This window comes from Artemia sp. Qi Xiang Cuo, chromosome 14 (assembly GCF_049724085.1).
Source record: "Artemia sp. Qi Xiang Cuo chromosome 14, ASM4972408v1, whole genome shotgun sequence".
In the NCBI taxonomy this organism is placed as follows: Eukaryota; Metazoa; Arthropoda; class Branchiopoda; order Anostraca; family Artemiidae; genus Artemia; species Artemia sp. Qi Xiang Cuo.
In genome coordinates, this window is record NC_142807.1 from 28,271,038 (window position 1) to 28,290,136 (window position 19,099).

At 35.2% G+C, this 19,099-nt stretch overlaps 1 protein-coding gene across 1 annotated transcript in view; it reads right to left on the reverse strand.

Moving 5' to 3' along the window:
- The window catches only part of LOC148944338 (ATP-dependent RNA helicase DDX24), a 42,735-nt gene that overhangs the window by 14,846 nt on the left and 8,790 nt on the right, over positions 1-19,099 (reverse strand). The window contains exons 3-7 of the mRNA XM_089100805.1: positions 17,594-17,759; positions 10,544-10,767; positions 9,227-9,374; positions 4,693-5,080; positions 1,147-1,399 (exon numbers count right to left, since the gene is read on the reverse strand). Of these exons, the coding sequence (XP_088956931.1) occupies positions 1,147-1,399; positions 4,693-5,080; positions 9,227-9,374; positions 10,544-10,767; positions 17,594-17,759 (1,179 nt within the window). The remainder of the gene's footprint in view (positions 1-1,146; positions 1,400-4,692; positions 5,081-9,226; positions 9,375-10,543; positions 10,768-17,593; positions 17,760-19,099) is intronic.

The window sequence follows — 19,099 nt, forward strand, 5'->3', positions numbered from 1 at the left end:
CTACTAAAAATTAAACCAAAGTCATGGCAACTTGTGAGGCAGCAAAATAGCGCTGCCGAAGTAAAAACCGATGTCGGAACAATGTATTGTTTTTTTTTGCTTTTTTTTTTCTTTTAGACAAGGGCACTTTGTACCGAAAGAGTTGCCGTAGAAACTTCGAAAAGAGCTCATTCGATTGGAATTGGAAGGCCTTCTGCTCTTTTTAATAGTGAAAATGATTGGAGGGCAACTAACACCCCTCCCATGTCCACCATTTCCCAAAACACATCCAATCAAAATTTTGAGATAGCCATTTTGTTCAACGTAGTTACAAGGTCCGGAAATTATGTCTTTGATCTTTATGCCATCTTACCCAGTCATCCCAAAGTGTGCCAGACAGAACAGCACATTGAGCCTCGGCTAACCAGTTGTCAAATCAGTATCAGTATCAAATCATTTGTCAAAAATATCAAAACCAGTAGCCCCAAAACATCCCGTATGAGTTGCATATAGTCAAGGAAATGCTTTTGCAAGTTTAGCACCTAAAATACGATGAATAGAAAATGTGATTTCATAAGTACAGTCCAAACACATAAGAATTAATGTAAAAACGGAAACATAATGGCTTTCAATGATCCAACTGTATTTAGAAGCCAAAATAAAAAATCTGTAACAAAATGTGTCAAGGACATTCTCTTTACTTAAACAAGGAAGCAAAAAAAAAGGATATTTTTACCACCAGTATTTGTATACTCAAAATATATAATGCATCTTCTTTTTAAAGTTATTTCTATGCTTGCTTTACGGAATTGATCAACTCAGGCTCTCACCAACTTAACTAGCAAAATATGAACATCATTTTGAACAATTTCTTTGACTCTGGAAGAAGAGGATACAAAAAATGAGGAACAACAAAGAATCAGATTTATCCCTATTCACTCCTCTTCTGTGAAAGAATAAGTCAGTATATGAGTTTATGCCCTTCACAAGCGACTCAGTTGATTTCACTGACTTATATAATTTTTGGATTTACCCCTTGAACACAAACACAGAAGCTTGCTATATTAACCAAATAATATTGGAAAGTGTATCATTGTTGCCAAAGCATGTTTCAAATGGAAAATAGGATAAATGTCTGTAATATAACAAATTGAGACTACAACTTACTACTTTTGCTTTAGATTTAACACCAATCTCTCCCATTATCCCATTCAATTTCTCATCAGAGGTTAGTTTCTTACTCTTCTTATTCTTCAGTCTATCTGGCAGATCGTGAACAACAGCAAGAGTGGCAGAAAAAATAAAATTTTGACGACGAGCTTTCTTATTTTCGTCAGCATTGACTAAAGACAAAATATTTTCAAGTTCTTGAAAATGACCCTTCTCAAGCATTCTATCTGTCTCATCAATGGCAAGATACCTAAAAAGGGAAGAGTTTATGGTTAAACAAACAAGCGAAAACAGTACCAATGGAGGGTCTACTTCTGCCAAAGACCAAGTCTATTACTGTTCACATTTTCAAAAAAGAAAGCCTGAACTATGTCAAACTTATGATTCTTTGGGGATCATGAACAAACTTCTAATAGGCCCTAGGTCTACGCATCCATCCAAGAATGATGCTCAGATTTCCCTGTTATAATATCCTAAAAATGTGTGCTCCAGTAACAGTAAAGGAGTCAAACTAAAAAGCATATTAAACTGTTATATTCTGAGTGGCTTATGTAATCCATTAGCAACGTCTCATATTTGGTACATTGCGCCTTTCTTAGAAATACTCAGCATCACTGATAGACCTAACCTGATAGAAAGAAACACACTTTGCTCACTTTGCCACCTCGCTTTTCAAATTCAATAATTAGCCGCAGATTATTCGATTTTAAATCCCAATATGGAGCATTGCAGAATCAACCAACGCGGCTATATACGCACTATAAAGATTTGGCAAGTCATCGGTAGCTTGGTTATCATTTATCTAGTTCATGTAGCGATACGATATTTAATGTTTTTTGCAAGTGTTATACTTTTCTTTTCTTGTTATTTTTTTCTCAACATTTTTGTGTATTTTGCAGACAAAAAAAGTATCTTTACTATAGTGATAAAAAATTATCAATATCAACTTATTTATGTAGTTGCTAAAGGGCTATAGAGTGATTCCCATTCATATCAACAGTGAACCAACAATGAAACAACAAGGAGCTGCTTTGCTTCCAACTATTGCTCCCAGCTTCGGCAACTAAGTTATTACATTAATCATAAGAAATTCAGTTTTATAATTGTTTACATTTCTTACAAAATCATAGCGAAAAGCAAGGGATTCTTTTGGATCATGGAAATCCGGGAGCCAATGTTTCTGAAGTTACTCTTTCTACACTTGATCCACTTTACAACTGACCCTAAAATTGAAGGCGTAGATCTTTTAAATCCACGGTATCAAAACTGAAGCTCATCAAAAATAGCGACGAAGACCACACTCCCTTTCCATAACGAACAACAAAAGCACGAAGAACAATAGGGAAATCTTTTTGCAAAATAATGAAGGTTTTTTTTATCTGGGTTGGAAATAAATGTATAAAATTTGTCCACAGAGGACTCTGGAGAGGAAATTAAATCTGCCACAGGGACTTGTTTTGGAAGAAAAGAGAATTTTGGACCTTTCCCGAGAATTTGAATTTCCTTTAGTTCAAGCGTTCTAGAGGATAGATTAACAACAGCCAGCCCAGGAGTGAATCTTGGAGTGTAAGTAGGGCTATTCCTCGAAAATTCAGATCGTAGGTTTTCCGAAAATTCATATCGTAGGTTTTCCCTCTTGTTCTTCGTGCTTTTGTTGGTCGCTGAAGCTCATCAGTTTCACACTCATAATTTTCAAAACAAAGCCGTATTTCGTCGCTTCATCAGTGGCATTTAATAAAATTGTACGCTCTGAAAATATACTAAGAGTAAGTTATGAAATCTATGCTATACGTACCCCAGTCTTCCAAGAACTAAGATTAGTTAAAGTTTCAACTAACAAGAAAAAATTTGTATTGGTGGATGATATTCTCTGGAAACTTATGACTTTTTGACACCATTAACATAAAGTAAAGTCCGACGAAATCAAACTTTCTAACTCTCTTTTTCTTCCAAGACAAATATTTAATTGCGTAATTCAGTCTGTCTTTATATGACTCATTTTAATTCCCTTTTGCATTCACTATTCGGTTAAATACAGTTTTGGATGGGCTTGAATCAAGTGGGTTTGGGATGCAAATTTCTCCTACAGCTTTGATCATTGTAAGTTATGTAAAATTAGTCAGTCTTATACAAGCCATATAGAAGTTCGTGTTAAGTTCCTGCTCAATTACGTTTAAGTTTTTGTGACCTGAGTGCTTTCTATATACTGTGATTACCTATTCTTGAACCAAAGTTAGGTTAGGTGAATGGTTATGAAATCTGAAGATACAAGCTTTTGTCGAGCATATTTTCAAGCGAGAGGAAAAATGACATAGCAATGGTTTTCTTTGGCCGATATTTGGCCAGCAATCATAGGCTAAAGATATTTGAGACTATAAGAGGACAAAGATTTTAGGCAGGCTCTTAATATATATTGAGATATGGTACCCACATTTATCAATCTTCGTAGCTAGTGGCCTCCCACATATTCAATATTGGTGGCAGCTACGGTAGAACCAGGTAGACACTATTTAATATCATGCATTATCCAACATGAGTAGCCAAAGAATATAACTTTTTTTTACGTATTTTTTTTTGCTGTTACATTTTTGGCCAGATTTTAAGGCTATTTAAATGGATCGCCGGAATCAGAAAGAGATCATGCCCAGAAACTCAGAATTTAATGGGGGGTGGGGGGTAAAAAAACTGTTTAACCGTGAACATGTGAAATAACAAAACAAAACTCATAATTTTGCAACAAGGATTTAAAAACGGCAAAGACTTTTCATTTTAAGACTTAAAATGCTTTACAAAATGTAACCAGAGTCTTAAAATAAAGGACATGGACCTTTTCTGCATCTAAAAAGATAGAAAGAACTGAACAAATAAACAACATAATCTATTTTTACGTCTGTATTGTTCGTAAAGCAAATTTACTAGTCATTTTAAAACATTCACCTACCACATAAGGCAACAGTTACAAAATCAATACTGATTTCACATATGTCCTGTTTCTGTGGTTATCCGTTTATTCGTGCTAATACACGGTATAAAAAGCATATGCCTCGAGTGGGTCTTGATCCATTCATCATATTTGCAAAAGCGCAATTGATTAATAACGGGAAAACCAGTCATCGATCTCCGCAATTCCCTACCTCGACCTAAGAAAAGTTGAAAAAGTTGATACTCAATTTCCATTACCATATAAATTATGACAACGTGAGCGAGAGTATTCTGCTAGGGCAGGATGCTCTTTAGTTTTAAGGACGATGACGGCGCTCCTTATTGATTTTTCACATTCCCCTGAAACACTTGTAGCAGTTCTACCTTGTCAAGTTTGCACGTTTTTTTTTCCAAGTGTTCTTTTCCGTAATAATATTCATTACTGCACATAGGCTTCAACCTTAGGAAACTACTTAGACCGTTTTTCGCGAGGAAGGGCGTTATTTGGTCAAACAACGGAAAAAACCTCTCAATCTTCCCATTCCTTACGTGTATGTATGACGATAACAATCAAAATACTAACAAATGAACAAAACAGACAGTTCATCGAGACAAAATTACCTTAAGTCCTCCAGATTAGAAAGATGAGGATTCCCATCATTAATAAGCTCCCAGAGACGACCAGGTGTTGCAACAACAATATCCGGTTGCTTCTTTAAAACTCTCTCCTGTTTGGGCAACGCCAAACCCCCAATAACTATTGCAATAGTAATTCCTGTATATTTGGCTGCAACATCTAAATGATTCTTAATTTGTACTGCTAGTTCTCGAGTTGGAGTCAAAATTAATCCTCTAAGTTTACTTTTCGATTTCAAAGATACTTTATCATCGTGCTCGAGTTTCTCTAAAAGCTTTCCTGATTCTTCTACGTCATTTACTTCTTCAGAGTCGACGTTTAAATATATCTTAGATTCAGCTTTTTCACGATCATAAGCAGCATCAAGCTCAGCTGGAAAGACGTGTGTCGTCATTAATTAGGAAATATTGATCACAGTTACTGATTTATTTTAGCTTTTCTCTTTTATATTGTAATGTTGTTCCTGCATTCAGTTATACTTATTAGCCATTTAAGCTATGGCAACCAGCTGTAAGACATATATAATACCTTGTAACGCTTTCGAGAAGCGGGGGAAACATATCAAGGCTTCCTAAATAATAACTAAATATCTCCTGTATTAAACATATTTCATTCTTAGTTTTAACCACAAACAAGGGTGTTGTTGCCATCCATCATACCTCCTAAAAAGCTAGAGTGGTATTTTCGTTTTACTAAAAGCTAAATAGATTACTAAATTAAATACTTTTATTCTGACATCTATTCCCTATATATAACAGAAAGAAATAGATTTAAAAAGAAGGAACATTGACGAAAATAAATCTTTTAAATAACAGAACAAAAATTTTCACAACTTCTTCAGGTCAAAATATTTGACCATAAATAAGTGCTACTACCCCTCAAATCCGCCAGAAGATTGGAGTATCGATTGCGCTTTACTGAATATAAAAAAAAAACATAGATTAAAATTTTAATATTGCGAGTAGTTTTCTATATATTTCAGACAGATACAATTAAAAGGTAGAACAGATAGAATAAAAGGTAGAAAAGATGAACATGTTTTACTCATTAGACAAATAAAACCAGAGTGATGTTTACAAATAGGCTTAAATGGATAAATTACGAATTGCTTAAAATTACGGTGGTAAATAATTTTTCGATGCAATGATGAAAACGTAAAAACTGTGAAACACGTAAATCTCATTTCATGTACATTGAAGTAAGGATGGGGACGGTGAATTTAAAAGGGCACGGACCTAAGAATTATATATAGGGGGCTTCAACTATCCAGGACGATGATACCTAAATTAAACTGATTTCAATGAGGAATACCATGCATACCGTATGCGAAAACGTCTATAACGTTTTTTGATTTTGCATGTACTGGAATATTATCTTTAAATTTGTAATTAACAAGTTAAGAAACTCTTCGCGACCAAGTTTAAGGGAAAGCAAACACCATTCATGAATATTTACTTAGTGCTTTTTTACTTGATAAATCATTTCTAGATCTTTTGGTTGTTACGACCCCACAATTGGGTCAAAATAAGGTCAGTCACCTTGCAAACCCCCTCCACAGTACTAGTTAATAAATCTAACCTAGATATCTATTTTATCAGCTTGAAATATTTTGCATTACCAAACTTGTTCTAAAACACTCCTATCAACAAGTGTTAACGTCCTGCACAAGCAATCTCAAATAGCAGGGGGTAGGATCAGTCTACCTTAATCAAGCCAATTAACATCGAACCAACACTAATGTCACAGCAACCCTGCAGCAATATTATCCTCATACATAGCACTAATCACTTATTATGTTGAAAGTTGACTTTTGCAGTGCAGAATATTTTCCATACTACGCAAAGAATTGGGCACCAAGGGTACGTCACTCCTTTGGTATTCTGAAGCACAATTATTGTCTCGAGGAAAAGTTTTACGAGCCTTGTCGAATTGTAAGATGAATTAAGTGTCTGTTATGAAGATTCTAAGAGTTCCTTTTCAGAATTAGGTCAAGATGACTAATCTCTAATGGTCTGACCTTACTTTAGAAATATATTGTTACATTTGAATGAATTGAAAAAAGGTTTATAAGGCCGTAACAAAAACATTTTACAATGACCACGTAAAGGAAATGCTTTTATTTAAAACTTGATACCTGGGCTACTCACCTAAGAAAAGAAAAGAAGAAAAACGTGAAATGCTCAGATTGCCTTCTAGTTACATAGACAAAAATTGGTCGTGTTTTAAACACCATGAAAACGCATTTGCCCGAATTGAAAAATTCAGCTGTTAGATTATTTCCCGCGAGACAACGATTTTTTTCTCGAAAAGGTGGATTCTCAATCTGTTTGATGACAGAGTTGTTGCAGATGCCAAATTAACAGTAGATATTCACAAACAATTTATCAAATTATCAGCTGATAAAACATCACAAACAGCAATTTATATCCAAAGATCGGGATAAGTTTTTGCTTGACCAACGAAAGGAACAAAAAGGATCAGTGACTGAGGCAATGAAATCATTGATCCCATTTACCCCTTCGTATCTGTTTCAAAATGACTTTTTGGTAAAAACTAAATATAGGATCCTTTATGATTACTTGGTTATAATTTGCTTACCCCTTGGTATCTGTTTCAAAATGACTTTTTGGTAAAAACTAAATATAGGATCCTTTATGATTACTTGGTTATAGTTTGCTTACCCCTCCGTATCTGTTTCAAAATGACTTTTTGGTAAAAACTAAATATAGGATCCTTTACGATTACTTGGTTATAATTTGCTTACCCCTCTGTATCCCTCCGTATCTGTTTCAAAATGACTTTTTGGTAAAAAACTAAATATAGGATCCTTTATGATTACTTGGTTATAATTTGCTTACCCCTCCGTATCCCTTCGTATCTGTTTCAAAATGACTTTTTGGTAAAAACTATATATAAATCCTTTATGATTATATGATTATAAATTGCTTCTATGTATTTGGATCCCAGAAAAAAAAAACTTCAAAAAAAAAAAAAAAATACGTTTGGCTCATAATTTATTGATTTAAACGCAGATAATACATTTTTTCAAGTTCTTACGACTAAATGGGTATATAGGTGAGTGTAATTGATTGACTTTTTTAAAATTAACAAATCAAAACCCTTTTGCACATAAGCGCTTCAGTTTTATCCGACCGACTGCGTGAGTCTTTTCCAAGCCCCCTCCCCCCTGTGTTACCCACCAAAATATATATTTGACGTGTTAAATTTCTGGACCTGTGTATTTAAATCCCTCAGTTAAAACCTTCTAATCCTGGAAATCAAAAATCTTTGCATAACTATGATGTCAGTATGAAACATCTTTGAAACATTGACTCCACATGTTTTTCTGCTGAATGTCTAGAGAATATTCATATTTTCGTCACAGATTCGTTATAAGTGGGCTAAAAAAACCTTTAACTACCCCGTTTCAGGGACACACAACATCTTTTCGGGGGAGCGGGAAGGTAGTCATTAGGTGCACAGGCTACTCATTTTGTGTCTTATAATCAAGCTAATTAAAATTCCTGGGAGGATTCTGATTACAAAAAGTTGTATGTCCACCTTTCTTTTAAAAAAAAAAAATATTGGAGGGGAAAAATGCCCTAAGACACGGATATGAGCCCCAATGAAACTCCTAATAAGGTTCAGGTTTCAAAAAGTTTTCGTTTCAAACACGTTTCATCAACAAGATTCAACACGTCCACGTTTCAAATAAAATGATATATATGAAACCTCTGTTTCGTGTGGGGTATTTGCATAATTTTGTGGCCTTACCTCTGGGCTTGCGGTTATCATGTCACCCTTAGTGAAAATTTTTTTCAACTATTTCAATTAAAGTTTGTATTGTAAACTTTTGAACAAGTACCCTGTGGGTATGGGTGGGGGTTTAAATACCCGGGACACACGGTGAGGGGGGCTAACAGGTTGCCTTACGTTCAAAATGGGCATATAACTTTGTTGTAGCTTGCGATCAAATGAGCCTTCTCCTTGTTTGTATGGCCATCCGTTCGACATGATAAAGTCCACAAAAAAAATATGGGAGACTCAACGCTGTTTATAAAGTCAATTTTACTTCGTCTTCAATGATATGGATGTTTGATTAAGAAAGTGAAGCAAAATCTAATGCAAGATGAAATTCTCCAAGGAAAAACGATTTTTTTTTACCTAATATCTTATACAAACAACGTACAACATTATGTTGTCAAATATCAAATTTTCTAAAACTTGTGTATGGAAATAATTTAAAAATGGAAATATCAAGGATCTTCAATTTCACGGATCGGATGCTTATAATATATTTAGCTACATAAATTAAACCTGATTTAATCGGGAATTAAGATCGAATATCAATCAGACGAGCATGAAAACAAATCACCAAAAGAAGAAAGAGCAAACACAGGGAAATATGACAAGCCTGTTTTCCTTATAGTAGATCTTTGAAGAATTATTTTCACAATCAATTAATCAGAATCTGAGTTATTCCCAGTTATTCATTCTGTCTTTGTTTCCTGAACTCACCAGCGTCCTCTATAACTTTGTCGTACTTTTTGTCATCTAGAATTCCGCTTAGCATTGGAATGCCAAAAGCAAGCGTTTTTCCACTTCCCGTTTCAGCTGCACCGACAATGTCTCTCCGCCCTCGAATTGCAGCAGGAAGAACAAGAGACTACAAAACAAAAAATTAAATAAATATAAGTAAAACACATCAGATTGAAATTATAGACTAGATCAAAATCATAGTTGCGATTCCTGAATCAGCTTCAAATGACAATTTTTTGCCACTTGACATCTTTTTTTCCAAAAAGTTTTTAAATTATTAGTTACAATAGAACGCGGTTGGTTCTTTACTAGGTTGCAGCTGTCGCTGCCAACACAATAAATGAAATCTATAGCTCAGAATGGAATGTGAAGACATCCTTCGTATAAATGAGATAATTAAGCTATTTTGCTTCCCTTAAGCTTAATTGGAGATTAAGCTTAATCTCCAATTAAGCTATTTACTTTCCCTTATGGTTACATACCTTTCCCATATGGGCGTTTCTGAGCAAACAGTTTTAAATTTCTGGCATCTACAACTGCTGCTACTAACAACTCACTGCAGCACCAAGCCACCTGATGCCAACAGAGCTACACACGCTCCTCCTCCATTCCAATCTATTCAAAGCCTCCCTCTTTAAACCTTTCCAATAAGTTACAATTTCCCTTAAATCTTTCCTTATGAAATCCTTCCACCCCATTCAGGGATGACCCGCTTTTTCCTGTGGCACAAGTTTCTGACATCCCTGGTTACAAAAAAAACAGCCAAACTATAATAAAAATCAAGTTGGGAGTATAAAAATCATATGCAATTTAGATTGTTATCACATCCTTGACTTCTTTTTATATTCATATCAATTTTTTTTATTTGCAATCTACAAAAAAAGAAATACACATTTATGAGTTGCCAAGGTGATGTATAGGTCTATTTTCATTTTGTTCTTACTTCACTTTATAAGGAAAGTGGCAAAATTGCGGCTCAAACATGGACGAAAGGACGAAATGGACGAAACACCGACCAAATTTCAAATCGCCAATGCACCTAAAGTTTATCTTACTTCCTACTGCACCAAGCTTACTTCCTAAGTAAGTTTACTAGTTTAACTAGTTTACTAGCTTAACTTACTTCCTAAGTCATGGTGTCCGTACCACGTTCGAGAATAAGTATAAGGGTTACAAACCGATACAATTGGTTACCTTTGAGTGTGTCTGAGTAAGCCAGTTTATATTGCACAAATACCTGCATATTATTGCAGTGTTTAACAAAAGTAAAACTGACCGAAAATAAAAAAAAATTACCTGAATGGGTGTTGGCTTAAAAAACTTCTTCTCAGCCAAGGACTTAATAATTGGCATCGGTACATAAAGATTATTCCACTTTGACATTTGTTGAATAGTTTTTTCGTCAATTTCAAAATCATTTTCTTTTTTTTCTCGATCTTCATCCTCTGATTGAAATTCTAGTTCGGAATCATCATCTTCAAGATATGTTACCGGAGGTTCGGAGCATTCCTCAAAGGTACCTGCAAAGCAAAAAGGCTATATAACCAATCAAAGCAATAGCTGGATAGTAGTCTAAAAATTCAGGTAAATAAAATAAAAAAATCAATTAACACCACTTAGATAGCCTAATATCATTTCTAAGACCGAGTCGGCTCGATTTTTAAAAACATTGATAATAAATGAGCATTTTTACAGCCAACGATAAAAAAAAATTGAACAGAATGCTCAGTGTTTCAGCCCTGTCTTCAGGGATCGTTTTCGTCAGTAGAGTGTATAAAACCAAAAATAGACACATATATTTCTCACTCGTAATAAGAAATCATATGAACAGTCTGAATGTTTAAATGTAAAAAATGTTTTCCTGTTATTTTTTTGTGTAGCCCCCCCCCCCCCAAAAAAAAAAATTGTGTAAAACACCCCCCAAAAAGAAAATCCTGGATACGGCCCTGGGAAAAGTCGTAATGATATCAAGTTTTCGTAAAAAGGGATGGAACATGGGCCTGACGCGCACCCCTTGATTATACTAGACCTAAAAAAAAGTCCACCTATACAAAATTCAACTCCAAAATCGAAGCGTCGGGAAAATCAATTTCTTTTCATTAAATACTATTTTTAATCACGCTAAAACACTTGATTAAGGTGCATGTTATGGAGGAAAGAACGCAGAACCTCTTCTTGGGGGGAGGAGGTTATTCATCAAAAGAAAACAAATAACAGTGAACAATCTATAAGGTATGGAAATACGTAAAAATCATAGCATTTAGTTGGATCTATGCTACCACCCTCATGATTTTTGCTTTGGAAACACCAGTTTTCAGTTTCACGACAAGAGTTTTCAGTTTTACCACAAGAGTTTTCAGTTTTACCACACGTTTAGTGATAATCTGTCCCGTGTTTTGAATTTTAGGTAAGAAAAATATCAAATCAGTTGGAAATTCTCAAAAATAAAAAAAACACGAGTGTCACACCTAAACGTCTTACCTATTTCTTCACGCTTCCAAATTACTACTACTACTACAACTCATCGCAGCAACAAGCCGCCTGAGGGCAACACAGCTACGGACGCTCCTCCTCCATCCCAATCTATTCAAAGCCACCCTTTTTACAACCTCCCAGGAAGTTCCTATTTCCTTAAATCTTTCTTTATGACGCCCTCTCACTCCAGACGAGAACGAGCTGCTTTCCGTTTAGCCCTAGACAGTTGTCCAATAAGAACAATCTTCGGCAACCTGTCATCCTTCATCCACACAACACATCTCAATTTTTCTTTCTTTAGAGCCCTAGAAATCGGCATTGAATTACATTTTTCGCACAGTCTACTGTTTGAATTACGGTGAGTCAGTCGTGCATCCAAAGCAATCCCTTAACGATTTCTCTTGAAAAAATTTAGCAAATCTTCAATCGCTTTTCGGAGCACCCATGCTTCAGAGCCATATTTGGCCACTATCATCACGGTAGCTTCTAATATTCTAAACTTGGTTTGCAGACTTATCTTCCTATTCTTCCAAACTTTTTTTTTAACTGTGAAAAAAAACCCTGAGCCTTGGCTATTCTACTTTTAACATCTTCACTGCTCCCACCGTCTTTACTAATAATACTACCAAGGTAAGTAAAGGTACATCTGATAAATCTTTTCGTTACCCAGCGTCACGTTTTCATCTTCACTTTTTCCTAGCCTTAGTGGGTTAGTCTTCTTAACATTAATTTTCAAACCTATTCTAGCACCCTGAACTTGCAAGACATCCAAAAGTTCATTCATTTCGCCCACACTTTCATTTAGGATGCTTAAATCATTAGCATAATCTAAATCCAGGTGAGTTTTCTCTCTCCATTCAATTTTGCGGTCTCCCATTGCCTTTCCTGTGCTCCTTAAGATAAAGTCCATCAAAATGATCCATATAAAGGGGGATATAACACAACCCTGCTTAACTCCTGATTTAATACAAAACCAGCTGCTAACCTTATGTCCTACCTTAACTGCAACAGTGTTATTCCTGTACATAGCACTAATCATTTTAATGTATTTTTCTGGTATACCATACAAGGATAAGACCTTTGCTAAAGCTCTTCTATCTACAGAAGCAAACGCTTGCTCGTAATCTATAAAAATGACACCAGAGGTGTTTGACAGCTCAGACACTTCTCAATTATTAACCAAAGAGTGAAAATTTGGTCGACACATCCTTTAAACTTTCTAAAACCGCACGGTTCTTCTCTTAAAATTTTGTCTACAGCATCGCTCAGTCTAAAAAGTGTCATATTACTAAGTAATTTGCTACCTACAGAGACCAAACTAATGCCTTGATAATTACCACACTCACTCTTATCACCTTTCTTATACAGTGATTTAATTAAAATTTTCCTAAAATCATTAGGTACTTCCCTTTTTTCAAAAATCATATTCATAACCTTCAGTAACTTATTTCTAGCCTCAGAGCCACTATATTTAAGAAACTCATTTACCACGCTATGAGCATCTGGAGCCTTATTATATTTTAATCCTTTTAGCACTGTCGCTAATTCTTCCTCACAAAACAAATCTTCCTTCATATCCATGGCATTACAAATTTTTTATTTCTCCTTTCTATCTTTCCCGCAACTATATCACGGTTTAGCACATTCTCAAATGCTCTGCCCATCTCTCTTCAACTCTTTCCTTGTCACTAATTGTGGCCCCTTGTCAATTTATTAACATGCCAGTACAGTATTTTACTATTCGGTCGTCTAGCTGCATCTTCCAGATCCTCGGCAATTTTATCCATGGCCTCCGCTTCACACTTCCTTAGTGCGTATTTTAATGCTTTCTCCACTTTCTTTACATTCCTTTTGTTTTCATGTGATCTATCATTCAGATAATTCTTGTACAAGCCTCTTCTCCTCTCTATTAAACATACAGCTTTTTTTGTTTTTCTAAATTCAAAAATTGTTTGCTAAGCAGTTCTCATAGGGATGATCAAGAGGCTAATGTATGCTCAATCATACTTTGATCCTACTTATCTACAGAGCCCTGTTGATCCTTTATGGGCACCAATTCACGAGAAATGTAAAGAGAGGCAAAATATAGTTTTTAGAATCTAGGGGGGTGGGGGCAATTTTGTAGCATTTGATTTTTTCAATTAAAATGCGAAAAAAAGATATTTCCAGCGAAAAACCCCAAAAGTCTTTTTGAAGAATATAAGGGGGGGGGGAGATCAAGACGAAGGATGGAAAAGTGCTCCCTCTACAATTCACGCCCCTACCCCCCTTTCATAATATTAACATATCGGGAGGTGATATTTTTATCTCAATTTCTATTTTTATCTCAATTTTTTTTTTTTTTTGTTTTAGTTCGTGCCTTTTTAACTTTCTTACATTTGACACTTTTTGTTTTTTAGACTAATGAATGGCTTTGTTTTTCTGATATTGTTGTTTTTGGCACTGTTTAGCCAATTTTTTAGTTGTTGTGCTATTTCTATGGTTTTTTTTTATTATATGACCCCGAAATGCGAATTCGGCCTTTCGGGACTTGTGATAGTCATTTTTTGAAATAGATATCTTATTTTATCTAGGTGAGCAAGAGCCTAATCAATCGAACAAACTTGGGGTTCCACCTTGATTCCAAGAATGCAAGCACATAGACATGACATTATTTCGAAAGGTCTAATTTTTGGAAGGGAGGGAGCTAGACCCCATTGTACTCTGCTCTTAGGCACGTTGCTTTCTAGAACCCACTTTCAATCTTTGGTCCGTTAGTCAGTAATTTTTTCAACTTTACCAGCAACTAGATTCTCAGCTGTTTTTGTATTAATCCCACAAGCACATCAAATCGTCCATGGTAATAAGGGTAAGTAAAGACCGACCCTTGTCATTAGAAATCGAAACACTAGAAACGGTATTTGATAACATTATAGAAATCCAGTAGTTTTTAATATACTCATCAGTAATTTTTAGTCCAGGTTATCTAAAAACAATCTGCATAATCTAGAAAAAAGGGGAAGCACCCCCCAAAAGGAGTGGAAAATTGATTAAATTACGCCATCAAATTCGAACAGTTTCAAACCCTGACGTAAGATCCCTCCTCGCCTTTTTAATCCATATGAACGCACAAAATAAGCTAATATCGATTTTTAATCAACAAATGCAACTTCTACTCAAAAGCAATATATTCTCAATATTTTGCGATTCACTGAAGAAAAAAAAGTCAATGCCAAACTCGAACTCACGACCCTAGATTAGCGACGTAGTTTTTTACCCGTTGAGCTAGCCAAGGTTATCAATATATTTACACCTTTCACAAATTTATATACAAAAATAAACGGAATTCCTATCAACAGATTTTCCCTAGGGTTTCACTTACTAATGAGGTAAATACTAACGGTTATAAGGAAGTGCATAGTTTCACATAAACTATTAACGGAAGGCAAAAGATCTTGTCCCGTCGGGGAGGGGTACATGACACCCCAAAAAAGGTATTTCAAAGCGAGGAATTTCAACAGATCCTTCGATCAAAATAGAGGGGGGTTTACTCCTGATAAAAATAGTTTTCCCCAGGATATGATGGGGGAGAGGGTGGCTGAAATCGAAAAAAAGATACTTTTCCAGAAACTAGTATTCAATTTTCCCGGGGGGGGGGGGTATCCTTCCAATCAAATTGGAAGTTTTCTGCTTTACCCTATTAAATCTTATATCTTCCGCATAGTTTTTAATCAGAATTTTGGCCTCAACAGCACCAAAATACTATTTGAACTTCCTTCCAGTTTAAGAGGTCATAATGCCACGTGATGCCGTTTTCTCCCAAACATAAGTACAGTCTGTACAAAAAATAACGGCTATAATATCGAAAGTATACGCTAATACAAATACCATGCTCCACACCAGCTATTGGGTAGGTTGGAGGTCCGCATGGAGTTCAAGTAAAGTCCTGATTCCGAAAAGACTTAACCAGGAGGCTAATTATTTTTGATGACCAAAGTTTGGATGCACACTCTTCCAACATAGGTTATACCAGGTAAAAACTCTCAACAGGTAGAACCAGCACAAATTATCTTATTTCACAATTACTTTGGTTGACATTTGACAACTTATTTTGGTAAAAGTGCAAATGACAATAATCTGACACCCCTACCCACAGATATCAGAATGGCTCCCCCCCCCGCCGAAAATAGAAAAAAATGCCACAAATCAGGATATTTACCCTTACTTCCGACCAAACTTGTTTGAGATCATACAACCACTTCTACTAGATTTCTTGATCACAAGAATTTAGTGATTCCTTCCCTTTCCCCCCTTATAACGATGGAAAAGAATCCTGATTACCAAAGCACACTACTAGGACACTAGCTCTTATTTAAAACGAAATTGCATTAAGATCCGACAATCCTTTCTGGCATATGTCCTAATGATAATAACTTACGGAACCCCCTCCCTCAAACATAAGTCATTGGTCTTTGCCCATAGACCCCCCAAAAAGCAACTAGGACACTTGCTATTAATTCCAATCAAACTGGTTTAGATCCAACACCACCTTCTCCTAGATGCCTCAATAAGAAGAATATGGACCTCCCCCCCACATACATAAAAAAGATTCGTACTGGATCTGGACTCCCGAATAGGAATAACTAGAGCTCGTAGTTCACACAAACTCTGATTGAAATGCGATCGTTTTGCCTTTGGTATGTTCTGATACTACCAATATAGTACCGCCACAACCATTCGTCGTATCGCGATTTGCTTTCGTCACCTCGTGGAACAAGCTTGATACACATATACGATCAGAGAATTCCATCAAAATGACAAAAAAATCCCAAAAGAGACAATTCTAGAATGTATGCAGAACCTTCTGTCTCAGGTCTCTAAGACATAATTCCATGCTCTACAAGAGTCCGACATTACATCACCTTATTAAGTTTACTTTCCAAGCTAAGACAGCCCCGCTTTGTTTCTTATTTGTAGCAACAAATGATCTTGTTCCCCGGAAAATAACAAGAAATATTACAAGCTTCAGAGGAGCTTTTCTGTGCCATCTTCCAATCCGCAGACCAGAAAATTTTACCGAATATCAATCTCTTATGGTTATTGAGCCACACACCGCTGATCACAAAAAAGAAAATAAATAAAAAAAAATCAGAGAAATCAGTGATGGCGCTCCAGAGAACAGTTAGAACTTTTTAGCAGGTTGCACAAAAGTCGAGCCCAAGAGGCATCGAAACATTAACCTTAACTAACATCTGTTCTACAATTCATGAAACTCATTTTACGATATTCCCCAACTTATTGTTAAAAACTAAGGGTCCTTCTAAGGGATCCCACCAGGGGCTAAATTTGCTATGGGGCAGGGGGAGGCAACTTCCATTCCCAGACCACGTTTTGCCCCCCTCCCCACAGACCCCATTTTGCCACCGCCCCCCTTTTGTTTCTTTAAAAACCTTGTCAAAACTAAGATAAGCCTGCATAATTCAAGCTTACACAGAAACGGGTCAGTTTTCTTTAGTATATCTTTACTTTTTGGTTCTATATGGCTCATTTTTCAGTTTTCACTGTCATTTTCACTTGATTTGGGGAAATTGGCTTCAATTTTATCCCCCTTCCTCCCAGAATTTTGGCGAAATTACGCCACTGGATGCCACAAATTTAAACATAACATTATCTTTATTGTCTAATTTGTTAGTTTATGAATAAATTTCCATGTCTTTTCACAAAATTTCTTACCCAATTTACGGTTCGAATACAAAATAATGATAGTGCATATTAAAACACAGGTCACCAAAATAAAATTAATATCAAGCAACAATAAAAATCTTAATTTTTTTGTATATTCAGAATATTGAAAAAAAGACTACAGCAAAAACATAACAAAACAACACTTACAGCTGTTTTCAATAGAGCCATTCAGTTCCTTGTCCTTCTTCATCTTCTTCTTCTTTTTCTTCTTCTTTTTTTCTCTATTACCGTTGTCTTCATCGTTTCGTACTAAAACTTCATCAACTTCAACTCTTTTTCTTTTCTTCGAGTGGTTCTTTTTTCGTTTAGCTCCCTGATTGATAATAATCATCCAAAAGTTTTTTGAAAAACTTTTTTTTAGAAAAAATTAAGCAAGAAAAACCGAATCTTAAATTTTTAAGAAAGCGGTGAAATAAATAAAAACAAATAAACACTTTAATTAAAAAAGGTTCCAAATATTTCGGCCCAACGTCCGGGAGCCTTTCTCAACGGATAAAACAACAAATAAATGTTTTAAAAAAATAAAACACATAAAAAATACAACTACTAAACACACGAAGAGGAAAAAGGAAAAATATAAATAAATAAGTAAGAAACAAACTCATATATTGAACAAAACTTCCAGCACTGGCGTTTTAACATAGGAAGCAAAAGCGAGTGTCTATAGTGATATATGTCACTCTCCTCTTACAATCAGTGTATAAATCGGAATCTATCAAAAGTTAAGACTATATTTACTTGAACAAACAAAAAAGGTCACCTAACCCCAGGTTCATAACCCCTAATTAAATCTCACAGGTTAATCAACCAATTCATGAATTATAAATTGAATGGATTTTTTGGTTGCTAGTTTAGCTGCAATCCGTCGACTTTTCCCAGCTTTTACCTCATTCTGACTTTTGTTTGCAAGGTTATCATTTGTTTCAGTACAATTAGGCTATTTAAATCACTACTGGTTGAATATTTACCTGCTTTTTAATTAATTATTATAAATTGAATTTATCCTACAATCCCCTTCATCATTTGTTATACTAATACCCCCATAGATAATCTTTTTTATTTCTATAATTTCTCTGAAACTTTGTAAAAGTCCTACAGACGTATCTACAATTTTTGTCTGATCAAATAAAATACTGTGATGAGGAAAATTATTAACGTGTTCTACTACAGCTGACTCGAACGTTTCCGGTTTTTTATTATGTTTTAGCGAGCAATCTACTGCATTTTTGTGTTGCTGTAGCCTATTTTCAAAATTTTGCGGTGTTCTTCTTACATAAAATTTACCACAAGAGCATGGAATTTTGTATACTCCCTTTTGCAAATTTCTCGGTACCTTGTCTTTCCCTTTATTTAACAACGAGCTTATATTATGTCCTGATTTAAATGCTGTATTTATATTATGTTTTCTAAAATCTGTTGTGTTCTTCCCGCATAAAATTTACCACAAGAGCATGGAATTTTGTATACTCCCTTTTGCAAATTTCTTGATCTGTAAGCAAAGCAAAGCAAAGAGCTTACAGTTTGTCCTGATTTAAATGCTGTTTTTATATTATGTTTTTTTAATTCTCTTCTTAACTTTTGTGACAACATTGGGATATAAGGCAAAGTTATGTAATTTGTTTCTTGAGTTGACACATCTTCTAATATTGCCGG